This window comes from Ranitomeya variabilis, chromosome 2 (genome assembly GCF_051348905.1).
Source record: "Ranitomeya variabilis isolate aRanVar5 chromosome 2, aRanVar5.hap1, whole genome shotgun sequence".
NCBI lineage: Eukaryota > Metazoa > Chordata > Amphibia > Anura > Dendrobatidae > Ranitomeya > Ranitomeya variabilis.
In genome coordinates this window covers 274,204,316-274,227,555 of record NC_135233.1, presented here as the reverse complement: position 1 = coordinate 274,227,555, position 23,240 = coordinate 274,204,316, and the positions used below count along the sequence as shown (strand labels likewise).

The 23,240-nt window shown below is 45.0% G+C and overlaps 1 protein-coding gene across 1 annotated transcript in view; it reads right to left on the bottom strand.

Moving 5' to 3' along the window:
* Nucleotides 1-23,240, bottom strand: part of NALF2 (NALCN channel auxiliary factor 2) — a 219,618-nt gene that overhangs the window by 8,408 nt on the left and 187,970 nt on the right. The window contains exon 2 of the mRNA XM_077284940.1: nt 7,158-7,329. Coding sequence (XP_077141055.1) covers nt 7,158-7,329 — 172 coding nt within the window. The remainder of the gene's footprint in view (nt 1-7,157; nt 7,330-23,240) is intronic.

Sequence of the window (23,240 nt, the reverse complement as noted above, 5' to 3'; positions counted from 1 at the left end):
CCATTAATGGGATTACTGTATATCGGCCCAGAAACCAGCTCGGTAGCATGGAAAGTTAAGCAGAGAAATGGACATGTGGATACATGGATAGGGATAAAGAGCAGCCCAAGGTTAAATTATACATTTAATAGCCTTAAAGGCACACTAGTCAATAAACTATATTCACAATGGTTACACATATACAATTGTCAGATATGCAAATACAGATATTGGTAGGACAAAAGATATTAGCAGAATATACACTCACTGGCCACTTTATTAGGTACACCATGCTAGTAACGGGTTGGACCCCTTTTGCCTTCAGAACTGCCTCAATTCTTCGTGGCATAGATTCAACAAGGTGCTGGAAGCATTCCTCAGAGATTTTGGTCCATATTGACATGATGGCATCACACAGTTGCCGCAGATTTGTCGGCTGCACATCCCTGATGCGAATCTCCCGTTCCACCACATCCCAAAGATTTCATGTTGTTTACGCCAAATTCTGACCCTACCATCCGAATGTCGCAGCAGAAATCGAGACTCATCAGACCAAGCAACGTTTTTCCAATCTTCTACTGTCCAATTTGGATGAGCTTGTACAAATTGTAGCCTCAGTTTCCTGTTCTTAGCTGAAAGGAGTGGTACCCGGTGTGGTCTTCTGCTGCTGTAGCCCATCTGCCTCAAAGTTCGACGCACTGTGCGTTCAGAGATGCTCTTAGGCCTACCTTGGTTGTAACGGGTGGCAATTTGAGTCACTGTTGCCTTTCTATCAGCTCGAACCAGTCTGCCCATTCTCCTCTGACCTCTGGCATCAACAAGGCATTTCCGCCCACAGAACTGCCGCTCACTGGATTTTTTTTCTTTTTCGGACCACTCTCTGTAAACCCTAGAGATGGTTGTGCGTGAAAATCCCAGTAGATCAGCAGTTTCTGAAATACTCAGACCAGCCCTTCTGGCACCAACAACCATGCCACGTTCAAAGGCACTCAAATCACCTTTCTTCCCCATACTGATGCTCGGTTTGAACTGCAGGAGATTGTCTTGACCATGTCTACATGCCTAAATGCACTGAGTTGCCGCCATGTGATTGGCTGATTAGAAATTAAGTGTTAACAAGAAGTTGGACAGGTGTACCTAATAAAGTGGCCAGTGAGTGTATGAGTCAGTTACTAGAAGATGAAAGGCCTGGCTTTTAGGTGAAGGGATGCCAAATGGGAGGCTTGTGGTCCCCTCTGTTACTTGACTTCTCCCCACACGATATGTTGTTGCGCCCTCCCCCCAAAAAAAGCAATAGGCCATGCTTTACACGAGCATTTAATCCCTTTGGTTCACTCCCCTCCTGTCCTTTGGGCCGAGCCTAACTCCCCTCTCCTTGCCTCTGGCAGCTAAAAACTCCAAAACCTAAGATGAGTCGTAACTCTTTAGTGGATGGTCCTACGGAGGCGGTTTTGGCGCCATCAGATCCGGTCGGGCTCCTGCTACGCGTTAAGACCAAACATAGCTTTGCTATCTGATTTCTACTGTCTGTTCTATGTTTTCCATAACCCTGGGTGCTAGAATGGCTCGAGACCAATGCAGGAGTTCGCCATGTTCTGGAGATCTCGAAAATATACACAATGTACGGCTAGGACATATAGTATCTCTATAACTTCTTATGGAATCATATCTGACTTAACAAAGTAGTTTGGACCACATGATATCCACTTGGCAAGCAAGCCTTTTGTCCTAAGCTTAGCTGGCTCAAGGTGTGATATCTGTCACTCACAGCTTGTCGCTTTGCCCCCCCCTGCTGCTGCTAGCTGCACACTGAAATGGGTCTAGGTGTTCTGTTACAGCTGCTTGTTTTTAGGAGGATTGTGAGCTGTCAATAAATCCCCCATCTTCCACATGGAACTCATGCTGCATATAGGGATATAGGGAGCTATGTGGGGGCTCATGCTGTATATAGGAGGCTATGTGGGGGCTCATGCTGTATATATGGAGGTCATATGGGGGCTCATGCTGTATATAGGAAGCTAGGTGTGGCTCATACTGGATATAGGAGGCTCTGTGGGGCTCACACTGTATATAGGAGGTTATGTGGGGCTCACAACGTATATATGGAGGCCAAATAAACAAGAAAGAAAAATAAAACGGCACTGCTGTGGGGCCAGATAACCATATGCTGAATAGAGTGCTTTCCGGATGGAGACCACATCTATGGACTCCGGGTGCTCATGCAAAAACAGGGTATATGCAGCAAAAAGGAAAAATGCAGATAGCACTCACCGGTCCTAAGACCTTACACCAGCTCGCACATCCCAGCAACCTGTTCCTCTGGCCATGACATTTTAAAGTTTGAATAAAGGATGAAGTTTTAAGGACCGGTGAGTGCTATCTGCATTTTTCTTTTTTTGCTGTATATATGGAGGCTATGTGGGGCTCACACTGTATATATGGAGGCTATCTGAAGGCTTACACTGTATATAGGAGCCTATGTGGGAGCTCATACTGTATATAGGGGCTGTGTGGCGGCTCATACTGTATATAGCAACCTATGTGGGGATTCATACTGAATGTAAGAGGCCATGTGGGGGCTCCTACTGTATATAGGAGGCTATGTGGGGGCTCATATGGTGTATAGGAGGCTATGTGGGGGCTCATACTGTATATGGGGGCTATGTTGGAGCTCATATTGTATATAGGGGACTGTGTGTGGGCTTTTACGGTATATGGGGGGTTGTGTGCTGTGTGTGGGCTCATACGATATATAGTGGGCTGTATGCGGACTCATACAGTATATAGGGGGATGTTAGCATACCTAATTCTGCTTGATATTAAGTTATCATTATTATTATTTATTATTATTATTATTATTATTATTATTATTATTATTATTAATAAACATTTTTATAGCGCCATTTATTCCATGGCGCTTTACATGTGTACAGGGCAAATATAGACAAGTACAATAAACATGAGTAAAACAAGTGATACAATAATATTAGCATAAATAATTATAATAAATGTTAATATTAATATTGAGCAGAATTAATTTCAGCTTATTGGTTCAGCCTTCCAGAACAGTCAGTCTCTCATGTTGCCCCTTGGGAAAATTAACTGCCCATCCCTGCTTTACAGTGATCAGTGTTAAAAAACAAAAACAAATAAAAAACATGCCAAAATTATATTTTTTTTCACCATATTGACAAAAAATGTAGAAAAAGTGATCAAAAGTCGATTTTAAAAAAGTGGGATCTATGGAAATATCATCTTGTTCAGCAAAAAAAAAATCCTCATACATTTCCATCGCCCGAAAAATAAAAAATGTATGTAGCAAAGCTAAAACCAATAGTTTTATATAAAAAAATGTTTTTAAAGTGCATAAATTGCAATCATAACACAGTTGAAACCAGAAGTTTACATACACTATATATATGACATGAAATCAGAATAAACCTTTCCAGTTTTAGGTCAATTAGGATTACCATAATTATTACTATTTGTCAAATGCCAGAATGAGAGAGAGAGAATGGTTTAAGGCATTTTTATTATTTACTGCCAAAAGTCAAAAGTTTACATACACTATGATTACTATGCCTTTAAACAATTCTGGACTGCCCATATGATGATGTCATGTGTTTGGAAGCTTCTGATAGTTTTTTTTGCAACAGCTGAGTTAATTAGAGACACACCTGTGGATGTATTGTAATGCACACCTGAAACACACTGCTTCTTTGTGTAGGATCATGTGAAAGTCAAGAAATCAGCCAAGATATCAAGAACAGAATTGTGGACTTGCACTAGTCTAGCTCATCCTTGGGTATAATTTCAAGGTACCTGAAGGTGCATCATTCATCTGTACAAACAATTATACACAAGTACAAACAAGATGGGAATGTCCAGCCATCATACCGCTCAAGAAGTAGACGGGTTCTTTGTCCCGGAGATGACCATGCTTTGGTCTGACAAGTGCATATCAACCCAAGCACAAAAGCAAAAGACATTGTGAAGATGATGGCAGAAGCTGGCAAGATTGTGTCAATATCCACAGTAACATGGGCTGAAAGACCACTCTGCCAGGAAGAAGCCATTACTCCAAAAGAAACATAAAAATGCCAGATTAATGTTTGCAATGGCACTCATGAACAAAGACCTTAATTTTTGGACTCATGTTCTCTGGTCTGATGAAACTAAAATTTACCTTTTTGGGCATAATGACCATCGTTACCTTCGGAGGAAATGGGGAGCAGCTTGGAAGCCTAAGAACACCATCCCAACTGTGAAACATGGGAGTGGCAGCATCATGTTGTGGGGTTGTTTTGCTGCAGGAGGGACAGGTGCACATCACAAAATAGATGGCAATACTTCAAAAAAGAAAATAATGTGGCAATACTGAAGCAACATCTCCAGACATCAGTCAGGAAGTTAAAGTTTGGGCGGAAATGGGTCTTCTAAATGGACAATGACCCGAAGCATACTGACAAAATGGTAGCAAAGTGGCTTAAGGATAACAATGTCAATGTTTTGGAGTGGCCATCACAAAGCCCTGATCTCAATCCTACTGAAAATTTATGGGCAAAGCTGAAAAGGCAGGTGCGAGCAAGTCGACCTACAAACCCAGATCAGTTACACCAGTTTTGTCAGGAGGAACAGGCCCAAATTCTGACCAACTATCGTGAGAAGATTGTGGAAGGATATCCCAAACGTCTGACCCGAGTTATTCAGTTTAAGGGCAATGGAACCAAATACTAATGAAATGTATGTTAACTTTTGACTTTGCAGTAAGTAATAAAAATGCCTTAAAACATTCTCTCTCTCTCATTATTCTGGTATTTGGCAAATTTTAATAATTATGGTAATCCTAATTTACCTAAAACGGGAAAGGTTTATTCTGATTTCATGTCAGATATTGAGAAAAACATGCAGATGTGTCTTTTTTATATAGTGGATGGAAACTTCTGGTTTCAAAAGTATATAGATCTAGCATCACTATAACTGTACTGACCCAAACAATAAAGCTGTCTGATTATACAGCATAGTAAATGGTATGAAATGTAAAAAAAAGTAACTAAAAACAATTTGGCAAGTAAGTAAAAAAAGAAGTAAAAACAATATATGAACTGCTTGCTTTTCATTCATTCTGTATATAAAAAAAATTGGAATAAGAAGCGATAAGAAAATATCCTAAATGTACACCTAAATGGTAGCAATAATAACTTCGACTCATTACACAAATAACAAGCCCCCACTCAGGTCTGTCATCATCTGACAAAGGAAAAATAATGGCTTTCTATGTTAGGCCAAGTTCATGGTCCATATATGGTTTTCAAATGCCAGACTGACAGCAGGTCTCCTGACCCGAACTTACAGCATAAATGACACATTTGAGGCTGTAAGTTATGGTCAGGAGATCCACTGTCAGTCCAGGCATTGTGGCTTGTATATGGATTGTGAAACATTGTTATGTGAACCCGGTCTTATAGGAGCTCAAATTATGCAGAAAAGTGACATGTCATCTAAAAACCAATGCAGAAAAATCTGAGCTCTAAAATCCAAATGCCTCTTCACTTTTAAGCCTCACAGTGAGCCTAAATGACAGATAGTGTCCACATATAAAGCAATGGTGCAGCAAAAAGAACAAACTTAATTTATGAGGTTTGGGGTTTCTGCTGTTTTGTCACCTCAGGGGCTCTGCAAATACATCATGAAGTCAACGATATATTCCAGCCAAAATTGCACTTCAAAACTAAAATAGTCATCTTTCCAATACAAGATGTGCCCTGATGTGACCCAAACTGTGGTATACAACAACTTCTGAAGTATCACTGCATTCAGGTGAAACGGCATAACGAATTGTTGGTAGCATTTTTACCCATTACCCTTGGGAAAATAATAAAATTGAGGCTAAAGTAACATTTCAGTTGGACAAAAAGTAATTTGGAAGGCAGTAATTTGTGGGGGTTTCTCCTGTTTTGGTACCTCGGGGGTCTTTAAATGTATTATGGCATGACATTTTTGGGAATGCTTAGCTTGCAAAAGAGAAGACGGAAAGGAGATTTAATAGCTGTCTACATATATCTCAAGGGATGTCACATTGTAGAAGGATCATCTTTATTCTCATTTGCACAAGGAAAGACTAGAAGCAATGGGATGAAACTGAATGGGAGGAGACACAGATTAGATATTAGAGAAAACTTTTTGACAGTGAGGGTGATCAATGAGTGGAACAGGCTGACATGAGAGGCGGTGAGTTCTCCTTCAATGGAAGTCTTCAAACATAGGCTGGACCAACATCTGTCTGAGATGGTTTAGTGAATCCTGTGTTGAGCAGAGCGTTGGACATGACAATCCTGGTGGTCACTTCCAACTCTACCATTCTATGATTCTATGATTCCGCATTCTATTCCAGCCAAATTTTTGCTAAAAAAAATCAAATAGTACTCCTTCACTTCTGAGACCAAAAAGCCATTTTAACCAGATATATATATATGGGATACTACCACATTCAGGAGAAATTAAGTAACAAATTATGTGCTAAATTTTCTCCTATTACCCCTCATGAGAATAAAAAATTGGGGTAAATCAATATTTTAGTGGAAGAAAAATGTAATTTTTTCATTTCACTTTGCGTTTGCTCCTGTGAAGCACCTGAAGACTTAACAGATTTCCTGACAGCAGTTTTTAATGTTTTGTGAGCTGCAGTTTTAGACCTCAATAGATTTGTAAAAAATTGAGTTTGTTGATTTCCTTGAACAAAAAAAATTGAAAAATTGCTGTTAAATCTATCATCCTAACAAAATAAAAGGACACTGGAAAAGTGATGTTGGCAATGTGCGCCAACTTTTTGGGAAAAAAGTGAGCAGCTCTTACCCAGGAAAAGCTCAGCTGACAAATTCATCATAATTTATGCCAGTGGTGAAAATTACAACAGAAATGTCCTTCGGCCGCTGACTGGCATACATTCCTGGCGGTGGTGCATGGTCGCCGAAAGAGGAGCCAAATTCATTAGAAGGCGGACACCTCTAATGAATTAGGCACCTTGTACTCCAGTGAACAGTTCATCAAGACTGGTGGACAAAGCGCTAGTATTGATGAAGTGGTGCACACCTGCACATTTCTGTTTTCAGTTTATTACCGCTTTCTCTCTTTTGTAGGATGAAGTTGTTTTTTCTGATACCATATTTTTTTCTTACCTGTACAGATGAAGCCTGGTAACCCTCCATAAATAACGTCATCATTGTCAGGTAGTATGAAGGGACAGCGGGTCTGCACTTCCAGGCAGTACTGCTTGCAGGGGATGCCATTTCGACACTGTCGTTGCGTCACGTTAAAATATTCTGAGCAGAGCCAGGCCTTGTAGACAGCCTACGGATGAATAATAATTAGAAAAATGTCAAAACTTTGCAAATGTAATCAGCTGTAACAATAAGTTATAGACTATAGATGTCATAGATGAAAGCACCACTCAAGCATAAAGCAGGGTAGCACTGAGAGATACTTTAAGAAGACTGTATAAAGAACTCCCACTTATGAGACCACCAGAGAGAGATGAGCACAGTGCTGAACTACCTCCAGTGGTCACATTAAGAATGAATGGAGCTGAGTGCACATGATCAACCACCGCTTCATTCACAAAGGGTTCTGAAGAGCCATGATTCTTGGGATCAGTTGGGGTCCCAGTGGTAGGACTCCAAGCGACAGGGAAATTATCCCCTATAGATAGGTAGGGCACAACTTCCGAACTTGAGAATACCCCTTTAAAAGTGGATTGGTCACCAGATTTCACAATACAAACTGCACACATTAATAAACAGATCTCTTAAATCTGATAGGACTGGTGCACTTTGAAAATCTGTGTCAGAGTAGCTGTATAATCCCGATTTTAGAGATCTATTTACTAATGTATGAAGTTTGTATTGCTGACAGATTTGCAGTTTAAATGAAAAAATCTGGAGACAGATCCCCATTAATTTCCTAACAAAAAAACAAAACATAATCATAAATGATTTTTTTTAAGCTACTACATATGTTCTGGCCAGGGGCGTAACAACAGTCCTGCGGGCCCCGGTGCGAACTTTTGAATGGGGCCCCCCCCCCCCCCATTATGGCACCATGCAGGGCCCCCCCCCAGCTGAATAGCACCATGCAGGGCCCCCCACCATGCAGGGCCCCCCCCAGCTGACCAATAGCACCATGCAGGGCCCCCCACCTGACCAATAGCACCATGCAGGGCACCCCCCCCCCTAGCTGACCAATAGCACTATGCAGGGCACCCCCCCCCCAGCTAAACGATAATGGCACCGGCTCCTGCCGCCCGGACATACCTGGGCCGGGGGCCCGGCGATCGGCATCGCCAGGCAGCCCGGGACCTGGGAAGAGCATGGCGCACCCACATGTCGCACCCCCCACATGTCCCACATGTTGCTGCTGCACGTACCTTGGCTTCACCGCTCGAAGTCCCCCAGGCAGCGCGCGCGCGCCTGGCAGCCCCGCGAAAAGGAGGAGGAGGAGCCGAAGAACGTGACGCCGCACGGCCTGCCCCCACAGTGACCGGCCGCTCAGCCTGCAATTCATCCTGGCGGCGGCCCGGTAAGCTGCGCCCACGGCGGACTACCGAGGTCGCAGAGGTCGCGGCGGCACCGGGCCCTCTTTTGGGCCCGGGCCCTGGTGCAGCCGCGACCTCTGCGACCCCGGTAGTTCCGCCCCTGGTCTCCAGCATTCTGCCCCAGTGTGTGTCTCCAGCATTCTGCCCCAGTGTGTGTCTCCAGCATTCTGCCCCAGTGTGTGTCTCCAGCATTCTGCCCCAGTGTGTGTCTCCAGCATTCTGCCCCAGTGTGTGTCTCCAGCATTCTGCCCCAGTGTGTGTCTCCAGCATTCTGCCCCAGTGTGTGTCTCCAGCATTCTGCCCCAGTGTGTGTCTCCAGCATTCTGCCCCAGTGTGTGTCTCCAGCATTCTGCCCCAGTGTGTGTCTCCAGCATTCTGCCCCAGTGTGTGTCTCCAGCATTCTGCCCCAGTGTGTGTCTCCAGCATTCTGCCCCAGTGTGTGTCTCCAGCATTCTGCCCCAGTGTGTGTCTCCAGCATTCTGCCCCAGTGTGTGTCTCCAGCATTCTGCCCCAGTGTGTGTCTCCAGCATTCTGCCCCAGTGTGTGTCGCCAGCATTCTGCCCCAGTGTGTGTCTCCAGCATTCTGCCCCAGTGTGTCTCCAGCATTCTGCCCCAGTGTGTGTCGCCAGCATTCTGCCCCAGTGTGTGTCTCCAGCATTCTGCCCCAGTGTGTGTCTCCAGCATTCTGCCCCAGTGTGTGTCTCCAGCATTCTGCCCCAGTGTGTGTCGCCAGCATTCTGCCCCAGTGTGTGTCTCCAGCATTCTGCCCCAGTGTGTGTCTCCAGCATTCTGCCCCAGTGTGTGTCTCCAGCATTCTGCCCCAGTGTGTGTCTCCAGCATTCTGCCCCAGTGTGTGTCTCCAGCATTCTGCCCCCCCCCGTGTCCCCCACTGCTCCAGGGGCACCCGCCGCTCCGGGGGCCCCCCGGCCGCCACCCTCCTTGAAGACGATACTCACCCTGCTGCCTGCTCCAGCGATGGTCTCGGCATCTGCTCTGCACTGCATCTTCTTCCTGCTTGTGCTTGTGCGGTCATGTGATACTGATTAAAGTCATGAATATGCGCATATTCATGGCCTTAATGAAGCGGTACCACGTGACCGCACAAGCAGGAAGAAGATGCAGTGCAGAGCAGACGCCGAGACCATCGCTGGAGCAGGCAGCAGGGTGAGTATCGTCTTCAAGGAGGGTGGGTGGGGGGCGGCCAGGGGGGCCCCCGGAGCAGTGGGGGCCCTCCCCGGTGGGCCAGTCCGAGCCTGCCGGGGCCCCTGACCTGCGGGGCCCGGTCGCAATGGCGACCGCTGCGACCGCGGTAGTTACGCCCCTGGTTCTGGCAAGAGAAGAAGAGAAGAGTATTCAACCACCAAATGTGAGTTACAGAAAGGTACAAGAAAGTCAAAACTTAATAAAGCAATTTTCTAAGGCAATAAAATATTATTTTTCTCTTTCTGTAAAAAAAAAAACCATCTCTGTAAGATACCGGAAACGTAACTTTAAAAACATGGGAGAACATTGTCACATTGCATTTTGGCCCCGTTCATAGTTTGCACTTTAGTTCTCCATGTTTTTTCAGCTTTTTTCTGAAATCTGACATACAATTTTAATATACAAGTTTTTTTTTACTACACTTTTGTTTTTATGTTAGTATTTTATTACCCTTGACGTAACGCTGGCCATATCATTAGCTCTAACCCTATCAAACCCACGCCTATCACTAGAAGCCCTAACACTAGTTAGCATTAGAAGTATGTAAACATGTAAAATTTAGTATAATACCTTTTTTTACATTTGGGGCAGCTCTCACAGCAGGTATGTGTTTCATCACTCACAAAATTACAAGTGAGAAGTGAGACATGCCCTAATAGCAGCAAAAGAACGGCTTGGCCAGAAGAAGATCATAAGTTTTGGAATTACCCAGCCAGAGCCCAGACCTAAATCTAATTGAAAATCTGTGGGTGAACTAAAGAGGGCGCTGTACACAGGAGCTGCCCCCGATCTGTCAGATTTGGAGCTACTGCAAGGAAGAGGGGGCAAAGATTTCTAATTCTAGATGTTCCTTCCCAAAAAGACTGAATGCTGTCATAAATCAAAGGAGACCAACAAAGTACTAGTTTAAGGATGTGCATATTTTTGCAAACACATTATTCAAGAGCTTTTTTTTTTTTTACTTTTTCCACCCAAAAAGATTTGCAGTTTATTTTTCAATTGAATTGAGCAGAATATAGATTACATTAAAAGTTGAAAAAAAGTTCTGAAATAAGGTTTTAGACAACCTTTCATTTTAACAGGGGTGTGTAGACTTTATATCCAATGTGCATCTATTGAAATCATTAAATATATCATGTGCAGATCAGACAATGACCCGGCAGGTACTAACTTTATCTTAAAAATAAAGGCAACAAATGCCACCTGGTGGTAATAAAACGAAAGTACATAGATTCATAGGATACTACAATGTAAGGGCACTGTATTTTATTTTCAGCAACAATGTTATGTCAGTTCTACCATAACCTCATGCTTTTAAACTGAGAGATTCTGTTTTGTTTTTTCTTTTTATGCATTGTTCTAATATATTGATTAACTGAAAAGTGTTTGGTGTTTGCAAGATTCACCATTTTAGAAAAAAAACAACCTTTGCTTATATCTTTTCATTTAAAAACAGCAAGTTTCTGCACGTATTGTTTTTTTTTTTTAAATATATTATCCTGATGATCATATTCCACCCGATGTGTTTCATGCTTCTGTGTCATTGCATACTATTCCTGCTCTATTTGTTCGCCTTCATTTGGCTACTTGACTAACCCTATATCTGTTCCACAGTAGATACTGCTTCCCTGGCTATGATGGTAATACCAAAAACACTGGAGTAAATAGTCCCAATGAAAAATAGCACAATTTTGTGTAATTTAACAATAAACATAGGCAAACAAGTAAGTATAATACATATTAGACATTATCAGTAGGACGAGTAAAGTGTTAAAAAGTATAACACTCACTAGTCATTGTAATCTTGGGATGGGATTATCATGAACCTGATTAAACTATGTTAAAGTGCTAGTGCTAAAAAAGATCATTAACATTACCTGCTGTGTCTGCAATCTGCATGGTGCATCAAAAATAGCAGCATCAATTAGTACTTGGCAATAGTGAATACCTTAAACTACATGCAGTCACAGAGATAAGAAGAATGTCACCACAGCAGTCCCAACGCGCGTTTCGTGTTGACTTCCTCAGGGGGTTTCGCCTAGGAATGATTCAGTGCTTCTTGATAGCATGAAATGTGTCAGCTGGAATTATCTCCCCGGAGTACTAGGCAAAGTGGACACATGGTTGTAGGAAGGAGGTAACCATCAATTCCTGTAGTTTTTATCTATATTTGTATTGATTGTATTAGGCTGGGTATTTCCTTAGAGAAGCAGGAGTCCGCTTGTGTGCCTGATTTCTTGTTACTGTTGGGAGGGAAGAGTTTATGGGAAGGTGTAACTTCTTGTCTCACTGTCTCTTCCTCTTTCTCCTGCCAGAAGAGATGGCAGAAGCATTTCCTACCCCCAGCCCCCTTTTTCTTTGTATTACTGTGCAATTGTATATTTGATATCTTACTTGACTCCTTACCCTGTTTAGGCTAACTTTGTGTATTGCTGCATCCTTTATCTGTAACCTTCCTTTGTACATGTTAGCATATAATAAAAAAAAGCAAACAAAAAATAAAAACTCCATATTGATTGGCATTTTTGGTAGCAACCTTCTAAGCTCAAGGGAGTGCAATCCTTCAGTCAAGGTTCCTTAGAGGTTTCCTCCAAAGGGAGTTTTTCCTCTCCTGAGTGGTGAAGGATGACTCTTTGGATTTTGGCTTGATTTTATTTAAAATAAAAAAAGTAAATAAAGAAATAAAGTAAAAGTCAGAATGAAAGGCGATTTAAATCAAATCAGATTGGTATATTATTGTGATATTGTGATTTGGGAGTGAGATGGAAGAGGGGGCAAGTTATGGGGGACTAATTTTAATTTAATAGAAGCTGTATGGTGGTGAATAGGTTGAGCTTTGGTGCCCAGCCTGAAGGATGGGAAAATGGTAATGTCATGCAGGGGCAACTTAGCTGTTAAAGAAGTTGTCCACTACTTGGACAACTTCTCATATCTCTCCCTTGGCCCCGATAACATAATAAAGCTTATACTCACCTCCCGTGCCGGCTCCGTTCCCGCAGTGTCGACACTTGCTCTCACCAGGGCTGTCATTTGGTGTTGTGACACGTGACCACAGCGCTCAATCAACGCTGGCGTCATACTCCCCGCCTTCAGATGTTTTGAGCAGGAAGAGGAAGTCAGAAATCAATTGCCGCCCAGACTCCCAGGAACGGTGGCGGCACGGGAGTCGAGTATAAGCTTTATTATTTTGTGGGCCAAACATTTAGATCAAGAAGGGGTTGTCTAAGTAGTTGACAACCCCTTTAAGCACAGGAATGGAGATCTTTAGTAGGGTCATTGGAGCCCTTGACGTGGACTGGCTTTGCTACTGTGGCAAGTCAGAGCATGCCGCCCCTGCATTGCTGTATGGAAGGCAGCTCGGGAGATCTCACCGTATCCGTGAATCCCAGAAGATGCGATTCATGCACAAATTTATTGTTTTTAAATGAAAAAATATTAGTGATGTTTTAATCTTTTCTCAAGCAGTGCTCTATTACCAAACCTTTTTCATCAACTCAGAACCCAGCTGGGATTTATTTATCCCGTGCACCACTGCTATTCAACAGAAACTTCTTTGTACATGGTGAGCTGATCAATTTATATTTATCCATTTTGTCTAATATATTGATATTGGTTAACAAACTGCAGCTTAGTTCCTAAAAAAACCCGAAATCTATAGCACCTCAATATCGGTTTTCAGAAAAATATTGGAATCGCTGCTCTTACTTAAACCACATGCACTCAAGCATCTGAATAAATGGTGCCATACGGTTCTCCAGTGCCAGCTGTGCTTGTGACGTTCCGCACAGTGCCATGGCTTTTCACCATATGTATAGTTTTCTCTACTAAGTTACATGTAGTTCCTTATGAGATAGCTATGGTGGCTTCTACGAGCACCTTAATAATTTTCTGCTACAAAACCGGTCATCTTTATCAATAATTTAGCATAATATACCATAATCACTCAGACCACGCTTAAAGGGGTTGCCTCATCTTATATGTGTAAAATTGTGAAGTGTTTGTAAAAACAAATAACTTTGTGATTTACCTCTTACTAAATGTCCTGAAGAAAGAAGTATTTGTAATTTTATGCAGCTAGTTCGAACTGTCAATTATTGAGGCCCACACTGACCCGCTCAATGCAGGAAGCTGATTTTGGAGCGGTGCACTCCTGAATAATAGAAGATATGGCAACCCCTTTAGGCAACTTTTTAATCTCGGTTGACTTTTATGTGAGTAAATCATATTGCAGTTTATTTGTCATGGGGCATCACACAGATTGCGGAAACCTGCCTGAAAATGTACACTGTGATAAAAAAAAAAATCTGCATAGGATAATGATACTGTGTCTTATGACTCTGGAACAACACCCCGATGTGGTTGTGCGTAAGTCCATATTGAACACGGGCAGATTCAGAATGGATGCTAAATCAGGACATCTTCCCATAAAAAGCAAATGAACGATCTACGAAACTCAGCATATACAGATGCTTCTCACAAAATTAGAATATCATCAAAAAGTTAATTTATTTCAGTTCTTCAATACAAAAAATGAAACTTATATATTATATAGAGTCATTACAGAGTGATCTATTTGATGTTTATGTTTTGATGATTATGGCTTACAGCCAATGAAACCCTAAAAGTCATTATCTCAGTAAATTAGAATACTTTAAAACACCAGCTTGAAAAATGATTTTAAAACCCGAAATGCTTGCCTACTGAAATGTATGTTCAGTAAATGCCCTCAATACTTGGTCGGGGCTCCTTTTGCATCAATTACTGCATCAATGCGGCATGGCATGGAGGCAATCAGCCTGTGGCACTGCTGAGGTGTTATGGAAGCCCAGGTTGCTTTGATAGCAGCCTTCAGCTCGTCTGCATTGTTGGGTCTGGTGTCTTTCATCTTCCTTTTGACAATACCCCATAGATTCTCTATGGGATTAAGGTCAGGCGAGTTTGCTGGCCAATCAAGAACTGAAATAAATTAACTTTTTGATGATATTCTAATTTTGTGAGAAGCACCTGTACTTGGCTAGGGAGTCCATGGACATAACTGGTGGGAGGACCGCCTGCTATCTGATTAGTATTCCGACCTTCACCTAGTATCAGTTTATTGCAAATGATCGGCTACTGTTATTTCAGTTCTTTTTTTTATCATCATAAGTAGTGTTGTTTGAGATTTGTAATTAATGGATTCTCTCTCACTAGTGATGAGCGAATATACTCATTACTCGAGATTTCCCAAGCATGCTCGGGTGTCCTCCGAGTATTTGTAAGTGCTCGGAGATTTAGTTTTCATCGCCGCAGCTGAATGATTTACAGCTACTAGCCAGCATAAGTACATGTGGGGGTTGCCTGGTTGCTTGGGAATCCCCACATGTAATCAAGCAGGCTAACAGATATGAATCATTCAGCTGCTGCAAGGAAAACTAAATCTCCGAGCACTTTCAAATACTCGGAGGACACCCGAGCGTGCCTGGGAAATCTCGAGTAACGAGTATATTCGCTCATCACTAACTCTTAGGCTACGTTCACATTTGCGGTCAGCGCCGCAGCGTCGGGCGCCGCAGCGGCGCCGCATGCGTCATGCGCCCCTATATTTAACATGGGGGCGCATGGACATGCGTTGTGCTGCGTTTAGCGCCGCATGGCCGCAAGCGTTGGACGCAAGAAACGCATCAAGTTGCATTTTTTTTGCGTCCAACTTGCGGCCAAAAACGACGCATGCGGCGCAAAACGCAGCGTTTTAGCGTGCGTTTTGCCGCGTTTTTGTTTGCGTTGTGCGCTGCGGCGCCGACGCTGCGGCGCACAACGCAAATGTGAACGTAGCCTTACATACCATGGTGTTGTGAAATTATATTTTACACTGGGACAGATTCACAGATTAGATGCTATTTCAATAATGCTTATAAGGATATATTCACAAGTTGGACATTTCTTATAAGACGTCTAGAGAACTTTCTCAGTCCACACTCATGGAAAGTATTTTTTGTTGCAGAAATTTCTGTAACAAATCTTCCAAGACGGAATAAAACCATGATAACCTGATACACCCTATGCCAAATGATGCACATGGCACTACTGTGCAGCTGTGGGGTCATTTTGTGGACATTGTACAACTTATCTTGTATGTTGTTTCACCAGGAGGCTGTATTTTGAATTGATCCATCAAAGATTCCCAAGCTTCTTTGGTCCTGGGACACCGCTACCAAATATGTTTTTACAAATTAACTAGACAAATGTACTGCGCTCCCTGAACATAAAAAAAAAAATCAAACAAACCGTGGCCCCTGAATATTAGAAAAAACTGTGCACCCCGAATATATAAAATATATATATACCGTGTCCATTCAATACATATTATATATACACTGCTCAAAAAAATAAAGGGAACACTTTACACAACAGAATATAACTCAAAGCAAATCAAACTTCTGTGAAATCGAACCGTTCACTTAGGAACCAACACTGTTTGACAATCAATTTCACATGCTGTTGTGCAAATGGAATAGACAAAAGATGGAAATTATTGGCAATTATCAAGACACACTCAGCAAAGGAGTGGTTCTGCAGATGGGGACCACAGACCACATCTCAGTACCAATGCTTTCTGACTGATGTTTCGGACACTTTTGGTTGTGCTTTCACGCTCGTGGTAGCATGAGACGGACTCTACAACCCACGCAAGTTGCTCAGGTAGTGCAGCTCATCCAGGATGGCACATCAATGCGAGCTGTGGCAAGAAAGTTTGCTGTGTCTGTCAGCGTAGTGTCTAGAGGCTGGAGGCGCTCCCAGGAAACAGGCCAGCACACCAGGAGATGTGGAGGGTGCCGTAGGAGGGCAACAACTCAGCAACAGGACCGCTACCTCAGCCTTTGTGCAAGGAGGAACAGGAGGAGTGCAGCACCCCAGAGTCCTGGTCGTTGCAGTAATGTCGTTCTGCCACTAAGGGGAGCGATGTTACATCTGATTGCACTAAAGGAGTTCACCTGACCAGGTATCACAGTCACACATTACACTTCACACTCCGGCCACCAGGGGGAGCAAAGGGTTCTATGTATTAGGCCACTCCTCACACTCTGGTAAAACTGGGGGTTGGATAGGAAGTTAGAGAGAAGCTGACTGGGTTTTGCCCAGGTAACATCTAGTGAGAGGAGAGCGTTACTTGGGAAGATTCAGGGGGGTCCCTGTCAGGGGTGGGATCCTGACAGTGGCCTAGCGAAAGGACAGATTGTTACGGAGCCGTGCCTGCACCTCATTGTGGCGGCATCTTAAGAAAGGACACGAAGCGAAGTATATTGTGGAGAAGTGAGAAACGAGATCACAGCACAAAGGCGATAGAACCAGTAGGAGTCGTGCCCCGAGATCGGCAACATCCTACTGAGGCGCGTAGCCGGTGGCCAGAACGCCGAGAAAGTAACAGACTCTACGCATTACTTTAAACCAACGGCAGGACAGTTAACTTTAGGTTGGCTGTCTCACCTTTTTGACCTAATGAAGACAACGGAGGCAATTGTGGGAGAGGGGCGTCTCTAGGGTCCCTATAAAATAACTCCAGGCCTACCCCGTCATACGGGTGCATCCTATCCATATCATCTGGGGGACGGAGAGAGAAAGAACAGAAACACACGACAGTTGTGAGGACTATCCCGTGGTGCTCAGCAGGGAAGTACTACAACACCCAGGTGCTAGTAGGTAGGCTACTGATTTCCATCTGCAAAGGGAACTCTGGATGTGCCTTCGGACCAGCCGGTCTCAGCCAGCCCTGTTAACAGTGCTCTGGATTGCGGATGCCGAAGCCTTCAGTAAGGAGGTAAAGAGACTGCAACCCTGTGTCCTCATTATTTACTGCGACCTACACCGTCACCTACATCTTTAATTGGACACCCCTTAGCAGGGCCACGGACCGGGTCAGGCCACCGTGACATCCCCAGAACCGAGAGAGAGAGACCCGGTACCGAGTACCCCGCTGCCCTGCGTCTGGGGGCGCTCCAAACTTGGCGTCACGAACAGGATCTACTTAAGCTTGAAGAATCAGGTCATGTGTGCCTTGGAACTGTGACTGAATTGTGCTTGAATCGTGATTTATTGCAAAGACTGTGTATTGCTATTTGCCGCCAAAAGTTCCTGCCAAAACCGCCGCCATTACAGCGCAACGCGGAGCGCAGGAGAAGAAGAAGGGTGTGGATCTGTGGGCGTGGACAGACTGAAGAGCGCGAAGAACCATGGCGGCCCAGTCTAAATATCTCTGTACCGTGAGGACGTGTCCGTCAGCAGCTGAGATCCGCCTCCTGATTCTCAATGGAGGGCGGAGACAAAGAAAGCGAAACCGCCCACGAAGGAGAGAGCGGGAAAAAGACCAGGAAGCGAGCCACGTGGAGGATGCCATGGCCAGTCGCTCAGACCCAGAATGCGGGGTTGAAGCAGAGGACTCCCCCAGCTACCCGGAAGAGCCTAGCAGCCAGATCTCCACGATTGGAACCGGCCTCCTGCAGATCGAGATGGAGGAACTGATTGAGCAGCTCCTCCAACTACGGGTGGAAACCAAGGCCTCCTACCAGGAGACGCCAGCGGAGGATTCCCCAACATCGGTTCCTGTACCGCTGCAAGAGCTGCTGCCGATGCCTCCACTGACGTCACCGCCAGCGGAGCCAGCTGCGATGGAGGATGACGCGCCGGCCGGTAAGCACGCTGACCCTGCCCCGCCAGCCGAGGAACTGCTGATAGGCCCCGTCGCAGCACCACCTCCCCCTGGGACCCATAGACTCCAGCGCCTTGCACCCTGGGATCAGGCCACGGGTATGGAGCAGTTCCTCAAGGCCCCGATTTCACCCATCACTGTGTCGGGAGCGGTCTATTCGGAGCTGACTGTATGCCGCTGGGTGAACCCAGGGTCAGACTTCATGGGGTTCCCCGGGGTGAAGACGCATGAAGGGGAAATGGTGGAGGCCCTTAGCTGGGAGGAATACCAGGCCCAGCTAGACCAACGGTGGGAGAAGGAGGAGAAGGAGTACCAGGCCCGGCGGGAGGCCCATCACCAGCGGGACCTAGCGGTGAAGGATCGGGCCCGCAAGGACCGCACCACCCACCAGGCCCCGTGCAGGCAGGGCACCGTTGTAGCCTTTAGACTCCGTGGGGGTTGGGGCTTCATTAAAGAACCAGACCTGTATGCCGAGGTCTTTGTGAACTGACGAGACGTGGAGTCCCACCTCAGAGAAGGCCACCCGGACTGGGATCTTTACCCGGGAGACATTGTCACCTATACCAGGCACTTCGGGGAGAAGGGCTGGTTCGCGCTAAACGTGCACAAACAGCAAGACTTAGTAGCACCTACACCCAAAGCGCAAAGGAAAGTGTCTCCCATGGCAGTGGCGCCCCCTCGTGGTCAGGCTACGGTTACTACAAAGACCACCGTTGCTACCCCGACGTGCACCATTGTTAAAACTACGACCTGCACCGTTGCCACCACCGCCACCGTTGTGGCTACAGAACTGACCGCAGTGATGGCTAGTGCCCAGGCCTTCTCGGGATCCAAAACTGTGGGTACCCAGACCCCTGACTGGAGTGGGGGAGCTCCTGGTACAACACCTGGTAACCGCAGGTATCCGGGCGGATGGCCTCGCCCATTGCTACCTGTGGAGCTGCGGCCACCTGAACAGGAGTAAACACCAGAATCAGAACAACTGTAAATAGTTCTCTAAAACTGCTTTTCTTGTTTTGCTGCTTTAAACCCGACCAGGGTTAGTCCTTAAAGGGATCCCTTCGTTTACCCGGGATCCCTATCGTTTTATGTTTTGCACAACGTTCATCACTGTTTTAAAAGACTGCCGAATCATGGACAGTCAATGATTCACAAACTGTTGTTGTATATAGTTTGTACCTTCTTAAAGGTGCCCCCTACTGGTTTTACAAAAAGAAGAGCTTTTTGAAGAGACTGTTCCGGATTACAGCGCAGAAGTTCTTGCTTTATCAGACTGGCAAATCGATAGTTTGCACTACCTCAAAGAGACTTGAGATGTCCCTCTTAAAGGGAATGTTTACTGTTGCACTTAGCCAAAATACAATGTTGCCTTAAGAGAGTTAAATAGTAATAATGTTACATAGGAATAGTAAGTAGTTTGTTAGATAGCAATAGGAAAATGTTTAATGATGTTGTCTAGAGATTGAGGACGAGGGAGAATTGAAGACTGAGCTTCAATAAAGTGAACCCGTAGGGGTTAGTGAGTCCTCCGGAAAGCCATAAGAAGATGGTTGGTGAATTTGTACTTAGGAAAATAAAGGAAAGTTAATTTGTACTATAGTGTTTTATAGTAGACCTTTAGTGGGTACTGGTTATGACCCCAATGGCAGAGGGTCTCAGGAATAAATACCAAGTCTGCAAACACAAAAAACCAGCTCATAGGGCAGTGGTAACTGGGCTGACCATATATCTAATCCTAGCACCACAAATAGAAGTAGCCGGGGAACGTGCCTACGTTGGTTCTAGACGTCTCGCGCCAGCCGGAGAACTAACTAACCCTAGAAGGGAAAAGAAAGACCTTTCTTGCCTCCAGAGAAAAGACCCCAAAAGTTGGATACAAGCCCCCAACAAATAATAACGGTGAGGTAAGAGGAAAAGACAAACATAAGAATGAGCTAGGTATTTAGCAAAGAGAGGCCCACTAGCTAATAGCAGAATATAGTAAGATGACTTATATGGTCAGCAAAAACCCTATTAAAATATCCACGCTGGATATTCAAGAACCCCCGAACCGTCTAACGGCCGGGGGGAGAACACCAGCCCCCTAGAGCTTCCAGCAAGGTCAGAAATCACATTTAGTACAAGCTGGACAAAAATAGTAGCAAAGCAAGTAACTCAAAAAACAAAGAAGCAAGACTTAGCTTAATTTAGCAAGAGCCAGGACAAGCAGACAGGAGCAACAGAAGGATCTGATTACAACGATGCCAGGCACTGGACTAAGGATCCAGGAAGTTAATATAGCGACACCCCTGGACTAACGACCCAGGTGAGTGCCAAACAGAAAAAAGACAATCCCAGAGTCATACCACTAGTGACCACAAGAGGGAGCCAAAAAGTCTCATTCACAACAGTACCCCCCCCTTAAGGAGGGGTCACCGAACCCTCACCAAGACCACCAGGGCGATCAGGATGAGCAGCGTGAAAGGCACGAACTAAATCGGCCGCATGCACATCAGAGGCAACCACCCAGGAATTATCCTCCTGACCATAGCCCTTCCACTTGACCAGATACTGAAGCCTCCGCCTGGAGAGACAAGAATCCAAGATCTTCTCCACCACGTACTCCAACTCGCCCTCAACCAACACCGGAGCAGGAGGCTCAACAGAAGGAACCACAGGTACAACGTACCGCCGCAACAAAGACCTATGGAACACGTTGTGAATGGCAAACGACACAGGAAGATCCAAGCGAAAGGACACAGGATTAAGGATTTCCAATATCTTGTAAGGACCGATGAAGCGAGGCTTAAATTTAGGAGAGGAGACCTTCATAGGAACAAATCGAGAAGACAGCCATACCAAATCCCCAACACGAAGTCGGGGATCCACACCGCGGCGGCGGTTGGCAAAACGCTGAGCCTTCTCTTGTGACAACTTTAAGTTGTCCACCACATGATTCCAGATCTGCTGCAACCTATCCACCACAGAATCTACCCCAGGACAGTCAGAAGGCTCCACATGTCCCGAGGAAAAACGAGGATGGAAACCAGAGTTGCAGAAAAATGGCGAAACCAATGTAGCGGAACTAGCCCGATTATTAAGGGCAAACTCAGCCAACGACAAGAAGGTCACCCAATCATCCTGATCCGCAAAAACAAAACACCTCAAATAAGCCTCCAGAGTCTGATTAGTTCGCTCTGTTTGTCCATTAGTCTGAGGATGAAAGGCAGACGAAAACGACAACTCAATGCCCATCCTAGCACAAAAGGATCGCCAGAACCTGGAAACAAACTGGGATCCTCTGTCAGACACAATATTCTCAGGAATGCCGTGTAAACGAACCACATTCTGAAAGAACACAGGAACCAGATCGGAAGAGGAAGGCAGCTTAGGCAAAGGTACCAAATGGACCATCTTAGAAAAGCGATCACATACCACCCAGATGACAGACATGCCCTGAGACACCGGGAGATCTGAAATGAAATCCATGGAAATGTGTGTCCAAGGCCTCTTCGGGACAGGCAAGGGCAAGAGCAACCCGCTGGCACGCGAACAGCAAGGCTTAGCTCGAGCACAAGTCCCACAGGACTGCACAAACGACCGCACATCCCGTGACAAGGAAGGCCACCAAAAGGACCTAACCACCAGATCTCTGGTGCCAAAAATTCCCGGATGCCCTGCCAACACCGAGGAATGAACCTCGGAAATGACTCTGCTGGTCCACTTATCAGGAACAAACAGTCTGTCAGGTGGACAAGAGTCAGGTCTACCAGCCTGAAATCTCTGCAACACACGTCGCAAATCCGGAGAAATGGCAGACAAGATAACTCCCTCTTTAAGAATACCAACTGGTTCTGCGACTCCCGGAGAGTCAGGCACAAAGCTCCTTGAAAGAGCATCAGCCTTCACATTCTTTGAACCTGGTAAATACGAGACCACAAAGTCAAAACGGGAGAAAAATAATGACCAGCGGGCCTGTCTAGGATTCAGGCGTTTAGCAGACTCGAGATACATCAAATTTTTGTGATCAGTCAAGACCACCACACGATGCTTAGCACCCTCGAGCCAATGACGCCACTCCTCAAATGCCCACTTCATGGCCAACAACTCCCGATTGCCAACATCATAATTCCGCTCAGCAGGCAAAAACTTCCTCGAGAAAAAGGCACAAGGTCTCATCACAGAGCAACCAGGGCCTCTCTGCGACAAAACGGCCCCTGCCCCAATCTCAGAAGCATCCACTTCAACCTGAAAGGGAAGTGAGACATCAGGCTGGCACAAAACAGGCGCCGAAGTAAACCGGCGCTTCAACTCCTGGAAAGCCTCCACGGCTGCAGGAGCCCAGTTAGGAACATCAGAACCTTTCTTGGTCATATCCGTCAAAGGTTTAGCAATGCAAAATTAGCAATAAAACGACGGTAGAAGTTAGCAAAACCCAAGAACTTCTGAAGACTCTTAACTGACGTGGGTTGAGTCCAATCATGAATAGCACGGACCTTGACTGGGTCCATCTCCACCGCAGAAGGGGAAAAAATAAACCCCAAAAAGGGAACCTTCTGTACTCCAAAGAGACACTTTGAGCCCTTAACAAATAAAGCATTCTCACGCAAAACCTGAAACACCATCCTGACCTGCTCTACATGCGAGTCCCAGTCATCAGAAAAAAACAGAATATCATCCAGATAAACGATCATAAATTTATCCAGATACTTCCGGAAAATATCATGCATAAAGGACTGAAACACTGAAGGAGCATTAGAGAGCCCAAAAGGCATCACCAAGTACTCAAAATGACCTTCGGGCGTA